Source organism: Acanthopagrus latus, chromosome 4 (genome assembly GCF_904848185.1).
Source record: "Acanthopagrus latus isolate v.2019 chromosome 4, fAcaLat1.1, whole genome shotgun sequence".
Classification (NCBI taxonomy): Eukaryota; Metazoa; Chordata; class Actinopteri; order Spariformes; family Sparidae; genus Acanthopagrus; species Acanthopagrus latus.
Window position 1 is genome coordinate 30,782,576 of NC_051042.1, and position 17,589 is coordinate 30,800,164.

The following is a 17,589-nucleotide window of genomic DNA, read 5'->3' on the forward strand; positions in this document are numbered from 1 at the left end:
ACAGCCTGCTGTAAAATAAATGACGTTGTTAGCTGCAGTCTCGCAGGTGAAATGTGCTGCTGCTACAATTATTCTAATGCCAGCATGCCAGAATGCCAGTGCTACCAAATGCTGCTGTCAACCCAGGGGTTTAATTAGTTTGGCACGTGTGCCACTTATAATCACCTGCCATTACCAGTTCTGGCTGCATCTGCTTACACGTCTGTCAGTGCCGGGCAGGCTGTGTGTGTGTGTGTGTCTGTGTGTGTGTGTATGTCGGTGGGTGTGTCGGACAGTGGGGTGGTGAGAGTACATTTTGGCAAGAGAGCACAGCCCTAAACCAATGTGAAATCTAGACACAAAGAGTTCATTAGCACCATTGATCGATGTCACCTATACATTACAGCATATGCACCTAAACTGTCTCCATTTTTAAGTGTATGCAAAATATCTTCAGTGTTTAATGCACTGTCAACTACAGCCAGGACACTTGTATTAGTGGTACAGACTTGTCAGCAGTCCATCTGTACAGATGCACTCTGAAAGCAGAGGGGAGCAGAGCTTCGTAGTGTCAAACTGCATTGTGAGTAGAGCTACACCTCAGGCTGAATACATCACATTGTGATTTCATGAGAGCTGGAAGAGGCGGAAGAAGGAAAAAACTTCAGGGAGGCGAGTGAATCTCGACCCAAAACAGGAGAAATGGAAGTTAAAAGTGAATCGTTCACTCCCCCTGGCGTAGCAGTGGCTACCTCTGGGGCTGGGATAGGATGAGCAGGAGGAGGAGGAGGATGAGGAGGAGGAGGAGGAAGAACGGGAGGAGAAGAGGAGCCCGCTGGCTCTCACAGTCATGTGACGGCTGAGCTCAATATCTGAAGGATGGACCTCAGGCTGTGTATTTAGCTATCAGGTCATGAGCTTTAGTGTGTGTGTGTGTGTGTGTGTGTGTGTGTGTGTGTGTGTGTGTGTGTGTGCACATGTGGCTCCATATGTGTGTGTCCCATAGGTGTGTGTGTGTAGCAGAACACATACACACATTCCCAGTGACGAAACAACGGCTCAGTTCTCCGGAGTCACCTATGTCTGCTGCGATACAATAGCTCTAACTATCCCTATTCTTTGCAGAAAGTTCCCATTTAGCACTAAAACAAGGCTTCAATATTGTGCCGCCTCAAAAACATCTGTCGGGGACTTGTGTGGCTACACTAATTACAAATATCTGCAGTAATCCGGCGCCGATAAGAGAGTCATTACTCCACCAGACATTTATCACTATGGGATTGATGACCCATTTCAGAGGCAGCCTTTGTAGAGGGAAGTGAAATCGCTGATATCCCTTTTATCCTACATCGCTGCTGAAGCCATCCATTCGTCAGGAGGCAAGCTAGTTAGAATTGTAATTAACAGCTATGGACTTTGGCCCTAATAGAATTTTTGCAGGAAACTGCAGATTGACGTAGAAGGGGACAAGGGAGGGGGTGGGTTTGTCTTTCCTTACTAATTGCCACTTGGAGTGGCTGTCTGTCGAGCAGTGCAGCTCCGTGCTCTGTCAAGAAAGTGCCACAGCAGCACCCCAGTTTCTCCAATTGCAGAGTTTTTTTTGTACATTTGTAAATATGTAAGCACAGCCATTAAGAGATGTGCATGCACAGGCACATCGCTTCAATGCAATAATCTGTCAGAGACACAAACACACATTCATAGGTCAAACATAAAATATGCACCTCCCTTCTCGAATACATAACTTATGGGTTTTTCCTCCGACTCTTTTTCATTCTCAGACACACTAACACAACCACACAGATGCACACTCACACACACACAGAGGAGCAGCAGATGATCACAGTAGGTAAGGACTAAAGGTCTGGCCACCTGCCGGCCATGTCCCGTCTCTGTAGCGGTAATGAACAGAGACAGCTTGGGGACCGCCCTGCGAGCTTGTCCCCCTCCCAGCCTCCCTGCTTCAGGGCAGAGCAGGGGGCCCTGGGGTGACAGGGACGCCAGAGATGTTCCACACACTGACAGGCAGGTCTTACCTGGCCAACCCGCTGTACACGTTGGCCTAGCGACACACACAGGAACACGCACGCACACACAAGGGGGGGGGGGGCAAATGTGGAGATAGCACGTAGACTTACATGCGCGACTGCTGTATATGCGTGCACGCTGTAACTGTTCACGTGTTCGTGTACCCACGCATATGCAAAAAGCGAAGAACACACCCACACACGTACACACAAACGCTGACCCGGTGTAATTCCTCCAGCACACGGCTGGTGACAGGAGCAGCTGCGGCCGCTACGGCAGACAGATGAAATTTTCATAACTATCTCCTCCAAGTTCCATCCTCACCTTCAGGATAATTTATGACCTGCCTGCCAGCCTTGAAGAGACAATATGCTTGATATGAAATGAAGTGTTCCAGTGGTGTAGGTTATAATTAACAGAGGAGGGAAGAAAGATGTGTGTATATAGAGTGGAAGGTGTGTGTTCAAGGGGAGGGGGGGGTAGTGGATGGGTTGGAGAAAAAGGCAATAGGATAGAGCATGTGGTGTGGTGTGTGTGTTTAAAACACGACCTACATTACTTAAGTTAATTCTGTGATATAGACAGTGAATAGCAACAACCCAGAACCTATTAAGTGGCTGTAACAATCTGTACATAAAAAAACAATGGTGCAATATAACTAAGTAGCCTACATTTACTCTAGTAAATATCCTTTTAGAGTAACTCTACTCATTTTACAAAATATTGCATAGTACTGTACTCGTAAACACGAGTCATGATGGCTGGTTGAAAAATAAATGATCAATCAACACAGCAGAACTAGAATATTACCTTTTTTTATCCCACACATTATTTTCCCTATTCAAAACCTGGCACCTACATTACCCACAATGCAACTGAGCCATGGAGTGACATCACTGGAGGCACTATCAAATTACATGCACTCCCCAAGACATGTAAACACACTTAGATGTGCAAAAATTCAGTCTACTTGTACATCACAGAGGTCCTTTTAACTCCACTTATGTTGGTCAAACAGCCACAGTTACTGGTTACTTTTTTAAGATTACAGTTGTTCATATCCTTCCTGTCAAGTGAAAAACAGGTATTTTAAGTACATTTAGCAGATGATACTTTAACTTAAAGCAACAAAATGTAACTTGAAAGATGGTTGACTGTTGAAATTCATCACCAGATTGTCAAATAGTTTGGTGTTGGCAGCTTGGGTACGATGCTCACCCAAAGTATGATGATGAACAATTGTAATCCAAAAAGTAACTGGTTACTAAATTTGTCAGACAAATGTAATGAAGTAAAAAGGCCAGTGTTTAGTAAAGGATCTATATAGTTCTTCCACCACCGTGCAAAACACATTATAAACCTTCAGAAACATCTGACATACAGATTGCCTGTGTGTTTGTTGAGGCTCGCACTCGGGTAATTGATGTAATCATCTGTCATGGTTCTACTTGTGCTCATTAGCTCACTTAACCACACACAAACACTTTTTCACATGTGCAACATTTCAGTACTGAAATCCTAAATTGGCCTCCTAAATTTTTCAACTTAATGTTTTTAAGGAGAACTGCTATCCAACCGAGAACAAACAGGATTCAGATGAGATAAACTTTAATGACATGTTTTTGGTGAGCACACCCTCCACCAACACATAATGCTCGGTTCTCGCTGTTTGTTTCACATGCCTGCCACACATCCTCACCCAATCATGCTCTATCAGCTCTCTGGGATGTTGGGTTTGACCAGAAAGAATGTCCTGGTTTTTCTGACTACCAATAAAACAGGCCCGAACCCATACACCCTGCCCCTTCTCCTCGCCACATTGTCTTTTCCAAACACAAATCTTGTTTCCATATTAAAAAAGGCAGCATTTAATGGGCAACTGTCTCTGCAACAAGTGTGTTTAAAACGTCTGTGGGACTTTTAATGACACTTTTAACTCTCTCTTTCTCCCTTTTCTGTGCTACATTGTGTTGCCAAGCTCTTACTGTGAAATGCATAATTATGAAATGACTGTTTCCATTAAAACCTGTGAGCAATTTAATGCTGTTGTGACTCAGGCAAGGATTACCAGGGTTACTTAACAAAGAGAGAGTGTGATACCGATTCTCGCCAATTGCGAGCCTTCCATTCCCACACCCAACCACAGAACGAGAGAAAGCATGTACCTCAGCAGCTAATTACTGACTTGCTTGAGAAGCAGGCAAGATCGAGGTAAGTGCATATTTACATGGGTAGACCTTGTTTATACAGTAAGTAGAAGGTACAAACTCAGTCATCTGTTCAAAGTACATTCCTGCAAGAATAAGATGTACTCTGAAGTACTGAAGTCCAGCCTGGGAGCTAACTGGGATGTGAGGCGATTGCTACGGCAACAGCAGCTGTGAGGCTCTGCTGAGGTCAGGACATGTCATGCATAACTGACTGATTGCTAAACAGGGGCGTTTGCATGAGAGCAGAATTCATAATTTATAATCAAGCACACACATACACACACCTCACAAACACCCAGGCCACAGGCGATCTTGCTGCACGCATGTAACCGGTCTCAGGGACCACACAGACATGTTTTAGATAAAGACAGACAAATTAGACGACAGCGTCTTAGGCTAACCACTGCGCTTGCGCTAATTACAGGCTGGCCGGCGATGAAAGAGACAGATGACATGTACTTATTTGTTTTCTCCTCCAGTGCCCTGAACCAAGTAAACACAGCAATGCCAGTGACGGCAAAAGTAGGTGGTACAAAGAAAAAGACATGCAGACAACACGGAGAGAGCGTGGCTGTGGGATGAGCGTTCCACCCACCACACACAGGTGTCTGCCCACCACTGCAGCGAGCAAGCCCCTGAGGAAAAGAGAAACAATGGCGCAGCCAGCAAAACTTTGGGCTTGCAACCCATGCCAAGGAAAACAGACTGAGCTAGCCCTGTCTGTTCTGCTTGCAAAACAGGCCGCTGTTGTTGGGGTGATGCAGAGGCAAAAGTAGGGCTGCTGTCTGGGAGATCTGATTAACCTGTCACATCGGGTTGCAACTTACATCTCACAGGGCTGGTTGACAACACGCCCGGACCGATCCGCCGCCAACCAGAGCGTTGGTTTGTGATGCCAGCCACCAACAACCTTGCTAATTAAACCTGCTTATTAACATCTTGTTGCCATCTTCTCTTTGCATTACCCCACAAACTCCTGTTTCCCAAACCCATCCACATAATAACCAGTCGGATTCCAAAGACTTAAAGAAGGTCATGGATTGATACATTGCCTACATTCTGAGATTTCAGAAAGCCCACTTGTATAGTGAAAGCTGAACAAATGATGGCTTTGCTAGAGGTCTTTGGGAATCAGTGCTATGCAAACCCTAGATGTATGACGCCACAGCATTCCGCCACAATTTGGTATCTCCATTTCTAGCTTAAACAAGAGTTTAAGGAGGTCATTGGGCACATTAGACAAGGCTGCGGTCTGTCCATCTTTATTGTAGACATGACACTGACAATCTTTCCAACTCCCATCTGGGACAGGGTACCTCCATTGTCTCCAAACTCCCTGTCCCAGCCCACTGCAGAACTCGGGGCGGGGTCTGTCGGGAGTAACACAAAGGAAATGTCACCACTCTCAGAATGAAGTGCCAACCAACGAAGGTCCCTCTCCTCCTTTATCTCTGTCTCTATGCATCTCCACAGGGGTTGCAACTGGTAGCTGACATCACCGGTGGGGTCATCCCCGGCCGGGCACAGCCTCAGCTCTCTGGCCCCCGCTGGCCTTCGGTGACCCTTGGTTTTGATGACAGACTGGGCCTTTTGTGTAGCGGCGCCCTGTCCAGGTGAGGACAAGAGGGGACGACAATGGCAGGAAACATAAAGCCGATGGAGGCTGGGAGACGGACCTATGGGGTCATGGGTCAAGATGGACAGCTGAGTGATGAGTGCAGCTGTGGACACGTGGACCTCCTTCTCTGTCCTTTAGCTCAGCTTGCCATGTCAGCTGATGTTGCCTTTGTCTTAGGATAAAGACCTCACTAACTCTCAACAAGTTGGAGAAAAGTAATAAACCCAGGCAACAGATGTACGACGTCACATTTTCTGAGTGTGCAGCTTTAATAGGGACACCTGAACCTGTACCTTATGAGTCAATTTGTTGTCTTGTCAGAGGGGGCGCTGGACAACTGCCTAGAATTAGTTTAAACTTTGAAATAGTTGCAGTTCAACTGAAAAATGTCAGTTAAAAAATAATTTGACATAAAAAGAAGGAAAAGGAACTACACACCTACTTTGCCAGCTGTCCCTTCACATAAAACCAAGCTGTTGCAAAACTGTGTTTTCAGTGTCAACATGTTTAGCACTTGCCACTTTCTCTGCCCTCTTTAATCTGAGGAGGAGGAGGTCTATTTCAAATCTTGTAATGAATTACTGCTCAAGCCTATTAAACAATGAACATATGCATGCCTACAAACTACAGTGATTCACACACTCTGAGCTGTCCAACTGTTTCCGATGCCAAAGGTCAATGGCTGCCTACTCTCCTACCGGCGCACACAGAGAGATGGGAGGACAGGGTTTGCCGAGTCATTCAGAAACCCTGCTTTGGGTTATAAACACCTCCGCCTGTCTCCCCGCTTCTTTTCTCCTCCGCAGAGGTGAGCTGGGTTTGCACTCTGTTAATCTTTCACTACGGGCCCACTTGCTTTTACACTGGCTCGCTGGAGAACAGAGGAGGGGAATGAAAGAGGGGTAGTAAAGGACGAGAGTGGATAAAAGAGCAGGAAGAAAAAGCCACAGAGAGGGCCAGATGGGCACCTTCACAGTCCATTTATCAAACCCAATGTGGCCCTCCCCTCCCCTCCCCGCTGCTCTCATGTCCTAAACCCCCATGTAATTCTGTAATGATTTTCATTATCATATAATGACCTTACAAAGCCTACAGCAGTTTGCATGGTCAGTACAAAACTCGCAGCTGTTCCCTTCAGTGTTTGTTCGCCGTCTGTGACAAAGCTTTTTTTTTATCTGTTGGTCAGAGAAGTGACCTCTAGGATCTGGAAGGTCATCAAGGGGTCACCTCATCCAGGGGGTACAAAGCTATCCAAACTGTAATAATACAGATTGAAGGTATCATCACACCAAGTCACAAGAAAACTGGATTTTGTGTGTATCTAACCCCAGTGTTTGTCAAACAATGAACCTTCTTCACCTGTATTTGCAAGATCTATGCATTTACAAAAGCTAATAACTCTTCTTTCAAGCTTTTTGAATCTCTACAGTTCTGGTGCCACTGAGATGTGCCATTTCCCATCCTAATAGACCTGTTCCCTGGAAGTTGTGCCTTGCTCTTCAATCTGCACTTCCTGTGTGGCATACACAACTCCTCCGCTACGGTACAGTCACCCACCCACATAATAATCCATCTATTTTCAGGGCCCTCACGGGGCATTTACCAAAGGGACACGGAGGGCGGCATCTATCAAAGAATTCACCATGTGCATCTGGAAAACCCAGTTACCAGAAAAGCTCATAAGAATAAAAAAGCTCTCATAACTTCGTTGGCTCAGAGTGAATGAATGGACTGCTCCTGCTAGTGGGGCGAGCAGAGGCATCACTCACTCTGAGTGCCCATAAGTCACTTGTGAAGAACCACTGGTCACCAGGTCCAATTTCTCTTTCTTTCCTTCTTGCTGGTGCTAAAAACGCCCTGGAGGCAGAAAATGGCAGCTAGCAGGTCCACGTTCCAGCGCAGAGAGTGCTGCTTTAACTGGTGTTTAAGAAACAAAAGTCAGCGAGAAACTTAATCAATCAGTGCTGGTTGTTTATGTTTATGTGCCCCTAGCAAGAGTCATCAATCATCCGTTTTCTTTTCCTTTTTTCCGTCCTTTTGCAAGCGTTATGTGCTGAATGGGAACCGTGGAAACAAAAGGCGGTATTATGATAAAAGCCTGCCTGTTGCATATTGTGTGAAAACCTAATTAGGGTGCCCGTAAAAAAAGGCAGCAAAATGAATCAGCAAATTAATTTCAAAAATCCTCTTTTGTTGAGTGCTTTTTATGAAAATAAATTAAGGTTTGAATACATCTGGTGTAAGTGAACTAAATTCTGGAGTATACTTCACTTCGTCTCTTAGTGGTATGCATAAAGTAATACAAACTTTTTCTACCTCTACAAAGAGCTCGCGAGGCAATCCTTAACCCTCATCAACACTAGATCTCTAATCAGGACCAGCACATCCCACTTAACATTGCACATAGCCATGTGTTTAGTTTTGTGTAAATGAGATCTGTTGACAGCCACTTGACAGGATGACCCCGGGTTTTCTTGTAAGTGGGGACATTGGGGGGGGTGGGGTTCGGTTAGGGATCGGCATTTAATGTGTGTAAAGGGAAGAGGAGGTATCTGGAGCAGCTGGAGTTCAAACATATTGTGTGGGATGCTTGCCCTCCTCCAAAACTAATCTAATCAGTCTTTCACTGCTGATAGAGTAAGCGTCTGTCTGCCCCCGTCGACAAGGACAGAGCATTTCCTGTCCTGGTCTCAGATACCAGTTGTCAGGATCTAAGGGTGGGCTGCGCTGGGCTTGGACATGGTCAGAAGATGGTAACATTGCATTGTGGGTGGTTGGGGGACAGGGATGTTGTGCTGATATGAGGTTGGTGGTGTGTGTGGCGAGATGTTTTCTAGCTTTCAGCACCTGCAGTTGGAATGCACTATCAGAGCGGGCCCTACATCGGAGTTGTGAGGCGGTGGGCGTCGACACTGCAAAGCAAGGTGTGTGGAAACAGCCTGTTTACAAGATTCATCTGGATGGGGCATAGCCAAGGGTCAACCAGGGGGGACTCAAAACAGAGGGGCGCCACGGAGCGATGAGGGCAACAACACTGCAGGAAGTGAACATATATCTTTCAAAAGAAAAGATGTTGCTTTCAGGAATTTGTAGTCCATGGATTCTGCCCCCGGCTCTTTTGCTCTCTCTAGGCTCTGGATCATGTCAGGTCTAAAGTGTGCGTGTTTGAGTACGTGTGTGTTTGCGTGACACTGAGGTCAAACCTGTCGATAAAGACAATAAGCAGTGAAACAAATGTAGATGCAGGTCTAGCATACATGCACGCCAGTGTTTGTGTGTGTCCTGACTAGTGTTGACGGGGAGGGTGACGGAGAGAATGAACAGCTAAAATAACAGTGTGTGTGTGTGTGTATGCGTGTGTGTGTGTGTGTGTCTGTGTGAGGCCCTTCTTTATCTGAATGAATGGCCAGTGTTTCTAATCCGTGCGCTCCCTGCCCTTATCTGGAAGGGAAGGAAGTGACCGGGCTTATCCAAGACACACGTGTCGTTGTGATAGCTGTGAAAGCTGCCAGGCCCAAGGACCACAAACAAACACAACCTACGCTGCAGCATATCTGTGGAATCCACATCAGCTTTTTTAAAAGAAACAATTGTCAATTCATACTGAATGAAAGTGTGATTAAGGTGAAGATGTATACTTATTTTGCAGTTTCAGTCAGCAATTCATCAACTGGTGTTACTCTACTACTGTTCAACATATTAACATCTGTGGTCCTCGTTAGCAAAATTAGCTCTTAAGCTAGGTTGTAACGTTTCCTTGTATATTGTCATGTCCAAGCAACATGCATGTGTGAAAGTTTTGGTTGTTTGCCATTTTCCTAAAAGGTGCAGTTCAGGATTTAAGGGGATGTAGAAGGGCTATATTAGCAAATATGGTCCATTTCCAACTTGTCATATGCATTGTCATGTTTCTACGGAAGCCCAGAATGGACAAACCAAACTCTCACTAGATTTTTTTTGCATTTTTAGTGTCCACCAAAGGTGAGGCTGAGGTGAGGGGTATTGAGTTGTTTGCAATCTGCAACCTCCCTGCTAGATGCCACTTCATTCTACACACTGGATCTTTAATGGGTGATCCTCGTACAACTAGACAATTTTCTGAGTAGCACACAGCACCATGAATGGACGCACGCTGCCTTTAAAGATTACATTTTTAAATATTAAGCAGAATAGCTCAGAGTACCAGTGCTACTGGCTTAACCAGTGTTGTACTTTACCTGTCTCACACATTCTGTCAGGGATTTATTTTTCAGGGACCAATGGAATGAACAAAGTCGGTGGTACATTGTGTTACCTGTCTCTCCATGTCTGTCTTTGCTGGTGTCTGTCTGTCAGGGCAGACAGCAAGATTTCTGCCATCTCCCTCCTCCCCTCCTCGGCTCGGCCCTCGTCCTCCACCGACGCCAGGAAGAGCATCGTCTGAGAAAGAGAATCAGGAGTAAAAATTAAGTACGGGAATGAAACTGGACAACTGGAAAAACAAGTAATCACAGAAAAACTCAACCCTATCTTCATTTATTGCAACTTCCTTGAGTGAATACAAAAGAAAACTGTCTTCTTTAAAGAGTGACTAAAAGGATATTGATTGGTTCACCGCCCACTACATCTGTGAGCAAGACACATCACAACCTGTCCCCATCAAATCTCCCACTAAATATTAAACTGCGTGGAATCGAGTGGAAAGTCTACCTGAAGCGATTCCCCCCATCCTTGAGCCTCCATCCTCAGTTTTGAAATTTCACAGTACTGAGCCAAGACTCCATTATAACATCCCTGGGACGGCGACATACAGTAAGTCTAGTATAAAGTCAGTTTCACATCAGAGGATGGGCAAATTACACCCAATATTAGAGTGTGAGTCAATTAATCACGTCCTGCACAGCACAGTGTAATGTGTGAGTATCCCCCTGTTGAACATGAATTACAGGCCGGCTTAAAGTGTGACGTGGCACATCAGTGCTAATCTGAGACATCCTGGCAAACCTTCGCCTCCGAGTCCTCCGCAGCCTCTAAGCTGGTTGAGAGGGAGTCAAATGAAAAAGGATCTGGCAGCCCAAATTAAATGCAGCGCTGTCAGCCACACTCAAATCCCTCTTTCTCCCTCTTCTTCTCTACCCTTCACAGACTCTCTCCCTCTCTGAATATCCTTAAATGTCTCCCCCCCCTCCTTCTCCCTGCCTCTGAGAAGTGATGGATCTGTAACTCTGACTGACTCTGACGCCTTGTTAAGAACAGTCTCTTCCTGTCACATCCACCAGTAAAGCGCGTTCATTTCTTCCCATTACCAGTCACTCGCCTCCTCAGTCATCCAACCCTCTTTTCAAAAAACCCACAATGTAAGTGAACCTTCATTTCTTCTCCTCTCCCCTTTTTTAATCCCTTCCTGACAATCCACCTGTCTGTCTTACTTCATGTACAGATAGGCTTGATTGTCTGCGTGTGTACTTCCACAGGAGGGGAGTGTGATTTGCAGGCGAAGTAATATGCTTGCTTCCTCCACACCACACAGGACAGGTGTCAAAACACGTGGCGGCGTGTGACTGATTACAGCTGACTCGGAGAGGACACCAAAGATTGCGGTGACCAGGAGGAAGCGACACTGGCTGTACTCCCTATGGAAACTGTACCTTTCGGTTTGGATCAAACCTTGTCCTCGTGGGATGAGTGTCAGGCTAAGAAAGTGCCAGAAAGTGCATTCAGACTGTATCATCATCTCAGATAGCTGATGTCAAATTGCCTTGCTGGCCATGTAGCACAGTTTCAGTGTTTCAAGCACTGTGCTGCAGAGCCTGCGATCTGTGGCTGATCTAGAACCAGCCCTGACATGATTCTGAGCCCGCTTCAATTCATCCCAAACCTGGCCTGGGAACAGAATTGAGTAGTGAAAAGACATTAGCTAATGAAAGCTAACCTGATGCCGCAGATGGTTCGCTGCATAGCACTATATGGAAAAGCAAGACTTGAAACTGTTTAAAAAAGGACAGACACGTACCATCGAACCATCAATTTATCACCTTCTATCATGGGCTGACCTTCTTGAGGAGCCACCACTCCAACGGTTGCTTCTCTCACTGGTTGTTACACCTAAACATCACCTGTAGCTGCCACAAGTTCCTCAAAGAACCGTGAATGGCCCGAATCGCTGTAGTTCGAACACAAGCACAACTTGGAGCCTGGTGAGGTGTATTTGCCATACGCATCAAAATGATCACATGCCCTTACGGATCTGGCTGCCTCTCAAGGTACACTAAGAGCCATATGGTTCAGTAACTGTCGATCATGTTGCGTACTTTGCTGTGTATCATCACCCATGGATTGTTTGCCAATGAATGGAAAAAAAACATGAACCAACGTCAGCAACACAGACTCTAAAGCCTGCTGACACATTAAAATCTACTCACCTTTTCCATTAGACGTGTTAAGCACACAGGTGACAACTTTTGCCTTGGCAGAGTGTTTACATTTGGCGGGGGTGTATGCAAAAGCCTCTATTTGTGTTTGTTCTAGGCTCATTTTTGTGAGTAAAGGTGCACCTCTAACAATGTGAATGTGTGTTGCCGAGCCTCCAACAGAAGAAAAATGTGTGCATGTGTGTTTACGTGTCAGAGTGTGTGCGTAAGATCTTGTGTTTAGAAGACCAGGTGCTGATGGAGGCCTTCGTGTTTAGCCACAGGCTGATCCCCGGGCCATGTAATGGTCGAGCCAAGCCTCGGTCAGCCACAGCAAGACCACAACCCTTTATCTCTGGGCCTGTGTTAGCACTAATCAGCCCCCTCTTTCCTTTTATTTACCCCTTGATGACAGTAGCTATCCTCAGCCTCCACCTCTCTCAGTCTGATGCTTACCACAGATGTCCCCCTGTCCCGGGCTACACCACGAGGTGAACAAGAGGACAAGGAGGTCCTGGGTACCTCCATCCCCGGGTCCCCAGATCCCAAACTCAACCCTGTCTATTTTACTATACGCAGGCATAAACATTTCCGGGCCTGTGCAGAAGCAGGGGTAGGTAAACAAACACAAAGCCAGGCTGAGGTGATGTTTTGGTTGGTGGAGAGCTGGAGTGATGATAGCGTTCCAAGCGAGGGCTGGCTGGAGGGCAGCCTGAGGCGGCTCACTAACACCTCGAGCCAGGACTGTATCTTAACACCAACAAGCATCTGTCTATTCCATCACACAGCAACATGTCACTCATTCAACACAGAATAATGGAACGGGAAGATTGTTTGTTGCTGCACACGGTGCAATATGGTCTACAACCCTCAAAACTTCACAGAGTAGCTGTCACGGGTCACGTAATAGCTGAGAAGTGCTCCAAGCAAGGAAGGTTAAAAAAAGATGCATGCAGAACTGAAGGTTTACACTCCATAAACCAGAGCTACTAGCTGACCACCAGAGTGTCTGAGAAACTGTTAACACCCCGTGAAATGCTTTAGAGGACTTTAGACGAGGACTTTCAGGGGACCCAGAGCACTCTTAAGCTCACTGGCACTCTCTTATATGGGAAACATTTTATGTCTGCCGGCCACAAAAACTAAAAATCCCCACTTTTAAACTATTTCAACAGACACGGGTGATTGCATGACAAGAATAGAGCATCCAAATGATGGGTGGTTACCAAAGAATGCAGGTGGTAAAGACACCAACCAGCAACACCAAACACTCCCGAAGGTTTTTGATTGGTGGCTACTCCACTTCTAACGGCACCTCTGTGTGTCAGACCACCAACCTCAATGCCTGTCTCCCTGCTACTAGCATACGTAACACTCAGCAACACCCAGCAGACTCTCCTGTCTCTGGGTACCCAAATGAACTTCATTCTACAGTGTGTATTGTTTGTTTAGATTAAAATCGTTTATCTAAAGCAATTTACAATAAGTGCATTCAACTGTGTGGATACATCCCCCAAAACTGCAAGACTCATGCACGAACATTAACTTCATTAAATATGCTGAACTGCGTCAAGTGCCACACGTAGGAATGATAAGAGATGAAGAAAGAGTTTCTTCATGATGTTTTGTTTGCTTATTGCGAAACTCTAAAAGATCATCAAGGCATAAACCTGATCCCAAGTAAGATGATTCAGAGTTGTGGTGGTTTCCATGACAGCCACCCTTTTTAAGATGTATTTACACCTGAGAATAACAGCAGGTAGTGTCACAATACTGGAATTTTATATGGTGGATTGTGGTGACGATATTTTTTAGCTTTTCTAGAACCTCTTTTGTCAGTCCTGCCTTTTCCTGTCATTCCTCACTACCTCTTCTTCCTTTCACTCTCCTACATGGCGAGCATATTAGCCAGGTATCTCAGGCTTTAAGGTTTAACCCTTTTTCTCCAAATCTTCAGACACTCCACTGACATTTGCCAGGCTCAGCTCAAGCTCAGCTGCTCTGACATCTGATTTCATAGGCCTTGGGAGTGGGAGTTTGGCAGACTCTTAGATGCCTCCATCTCCCTCTCCCCTCTAATACAAGAAACCAATATCACTTTGACCGCTGGTGGAAAAAGGCATCAGGCACCTTGCTCGGGGTAATGGATAGCTTCTGCTCACTGATATAAACATCTAGGGAGCTGTGATCCTGCCAGGGCCAACTCCAGTCTGGACAAGGGATCTGTGTGTGTTCGCTGCACGCCACCGCCGAGTTACTTAACTCTCCACCGGTGGAAAAATTATATTAGCCCAGGAAGAAATAAGGCCAGACCACATTCACTTTTCTGTGACATCACGCTTTAAGTCATATAAAGTGTGTGTATGTGCATGTATGTCGGTGTATATTTCTTATTCCTGCTGTCACATGATTACAGGTGGCTCAAAATTGAGGCATATCTGAAATTAAATTTGCCCAGTTTCCAATATGTAAGATTGGTTGATGGTGTGTGTGTGTGTGCATGCGTGTGTGTGTGTGTGTGTGTGTGTGTGTGTGTGTGTGTGTGTGTGTGTGTGTGTGTGTGTGTGGAGGGGAAGAGTGATAGGGTGTCAACACTGCTGGTTAGGGTTTTCACCCAGACTTTGAAGCACCACAAACTTTGATATTATAATAGAAGAACCGGTAAAGACAAAGTTCTATAAAAAAGGTCCTCTCAAGAAAGTTTTGTGTGTGTGTGTGTGTGTGTGTCTTTTGAATTATCAGTACCACCTTGAGCAGTTCTTGCAACTGAAACTTACAAAAGCTTGAGTTTAGGGGACTGTTACAACACTTCTTTGCAGAAACAAATCATTTTAACATCAGGGAAAAGTTAAGTTTCCTCTACACAGTACTGGATGTCACCAATGTTACCTAATAAAAATAACAGAACATCACATTTTAGAAATTCTGGAATGATCTCTTAAAACATTTCCAGCAAGCCCATCTAGATGTTTCTGCGATAAAACAAGAATCTTCAAATTTCTTAAGATACCAACAGATTCCTAGTCTTATTCATAGTGTGTACGTGTGTATTTTTCAGCGTTAATGTGAGTGTGTTCTCGCAATCTCCGTGGTGAAAGAAGCCGAGGCCTTTTCTGCCAGATTGACCCTTGTGGGGTCGCGGGCGCCATCAATTATGTCAGCCAGTAAAATGGCCTTTGCAACACACAGCAGATTATATGGAGTGTAAAACATTAGAAAAATGTGTCTGAAACATCAGAGTAACATGTTTGAAGTGACAATGGGTTGGGGGGGTGTGGAGGGGGGGCAGAGACACTCCCAAGAAAGGGACCCTGACAAGTGATTTTGTTTGAAGGCATTGTAACACACTCAAGTGGGCAGGGACGCTTTCTATGGCCCCAACGGCAGTCCATCTTCTGGGCAGAATACAAACGGGATGGAAGGACATATGCTTTCCACAGGGTCAAATGAAGCAGAACTCACGGGCTTTTGTGGTGCTCCCTTTTGGTGACGAGAAGAAAAGGCAAATCTGTTGTTGGGTTGTAGTCCAAAGGGCCCACAAATATCTCATAAAAACTCACCGGCCTGTTTCCCTGGGAGGCTTTTGTCTCCGTCTCATGATAAGGAGTGTGGATCCATTGGGCCTTAATGGCTAAACCACATAGTTCTCAGTCTGAATGAGCTCTCCAGCAGGCTGGGACGGGACACACACACACACGCACACACACACACACACACACACACACACACGATTGTCCAAACTCTTCACTGGCTTGGCAAGAATACCTCATCCATCCATCACAAGAAAGCTTTGAGAGGCGCTTTGACTAATTCAGGACAATGAAGACAGAGCTGGACAGAGATGTTTGCGATGAGCGTGACACTCAAGCACCTTCTGCTCTGTTAAAACCCCTTTACTCTCTTTCACTCTATGAAAGCTGAGTCGAGATTCTACCTAGATAGCAGATTGTGATCAGCACCTCACTCTCCTGCCAGTAAAAAGCTTTTTGCTGACTGGGGCCAAAGCCAGCCTTTATAAGCCCCGGAGTTACAGTGTAACACACACTGCACCATACTTCAGGTCTTCAAAAATGCTAAACCAATAAAAAGGGTTTCCATCCATCCAGACACGCTCGCCGAGAGGAATTTTGTTTGAGAGGGGGAATATGCCTGCAGGGGCTGAAATGTGCCGCTAACAAAGTTTTGATTGACTACAAGAAGTCTGAAGTGCAGTGATTCCTCAATTTTTTTGCATCTGGCTAGAAGACGCGGAGCTGCTGCTGCTTCTGCAAAACTAAACAGGCCCCCATATATGTCTAGTCTGACATCAAATCTGAGTTACCAAGAGAGTTATAGTGAAAAAGAATGACTGTGTCTCAAGTAGAAAAAAAAAAAAAACAGTTGCAAGTTCTCAACCCAAAAAGTTTACTTCATCAAATGCCATAAGGTCTGTGCAATATTAGCCATAAACAACGCTGGGTTTAATGAATAAACTTGGGAGTTTAAGACACGTTCGTTTGTGATATTGTTTCAGATTTGATTTATGACTGATGAATTATGTGCTGAAGTTAAAACTATTTATCGCTCGGTAATCAGTATGTTGTTTTGTTCCATCATTCTACCTCAATTCCTTCAAAGCATTCACACTAGTGTGTTTAATCTGCTGCTTTGCCATAGTTACGTTGTGATTAAACTGGCAGCTTTAAACATTCTCTCCACACTCTGCAGCTATACAGTAATAGACAACGGAGCACAACATGACGCAGCTACATATAACTGGATTATGGACTTACACTGTCTATAAGATACCATCTACTTGAATCTGCCAGACAAAACAAAAAAAAAAAAAAAAAAAAACTCACATTGGCAGTTTTTGTGCTTACTGTATTGTCAACAAAAGAAGCACATGCTCTGAATATAATACGACTGTGGAGTATATTGATATAATCTAATTAATTAAAGTGAATTGAGTTGAGCATCGTGTACCCAATTATTACATTGTATCTTGACATCAGAAAGTTTGAACTTCTTTTCAAGGCATATTTAGTTTCATATTGTTTTTATTCTGGGTTTAATCTTTCCAAAAATAAAAAAAAGTCCCCTGATTGTTATGCTGTTCAGCGGCCAACTCTGGCAAAACCGTTGCGTGTTGATTTACATACTCTATAAGATGACGTCTGCTTCAATCTTGCACAAAGTAAAAAGAGACGCTCTTGCAACTTTTTTATGTTTGACGTCGTCTGTTTGACAAAACTGACATATGCTCTGAATAGAACTCCACTCTCGAGTATATTGATACGACCTAATTACCTTACAGGACTTAAGAGTGAAAACAGTGCACTTCAGATTGAATTACATGATGTACCTGATTATTGCAATGGATCAA

General features: G+C 45.0%; 1 protein-coding gene across 4 annotated transcripts in view; it reads right to left on the reverse strand.

Annotated features, from left to right (window-relative positions):
- Positions 1-17,589, reverse strand: part of fto (FTO alpha-ketoglutarate dependent dioxygenase) — a 124,542-nt gene that overhangs the window by 58,531 nt on the left and 48,422 nt on the right. For all 4 annotated transcript variants that reach the window (XR_005074738.1, XR_005074737.1, XM_037095986.1 and 1 more), the window contains exon 8: positions 10,130-10,254. Coding sequence is in view for 2 of the 4 variants with exons in the window: in XM_037095986.1 (XP_036951881.1) it covers positions 10,130-10,254 (125 nt within the window). In the remaining 2 variants the exon portion in view is untranslated. The remainder of the gene's footprint in view (positions 1-10,129; positions 10,255-17,589) is intronic.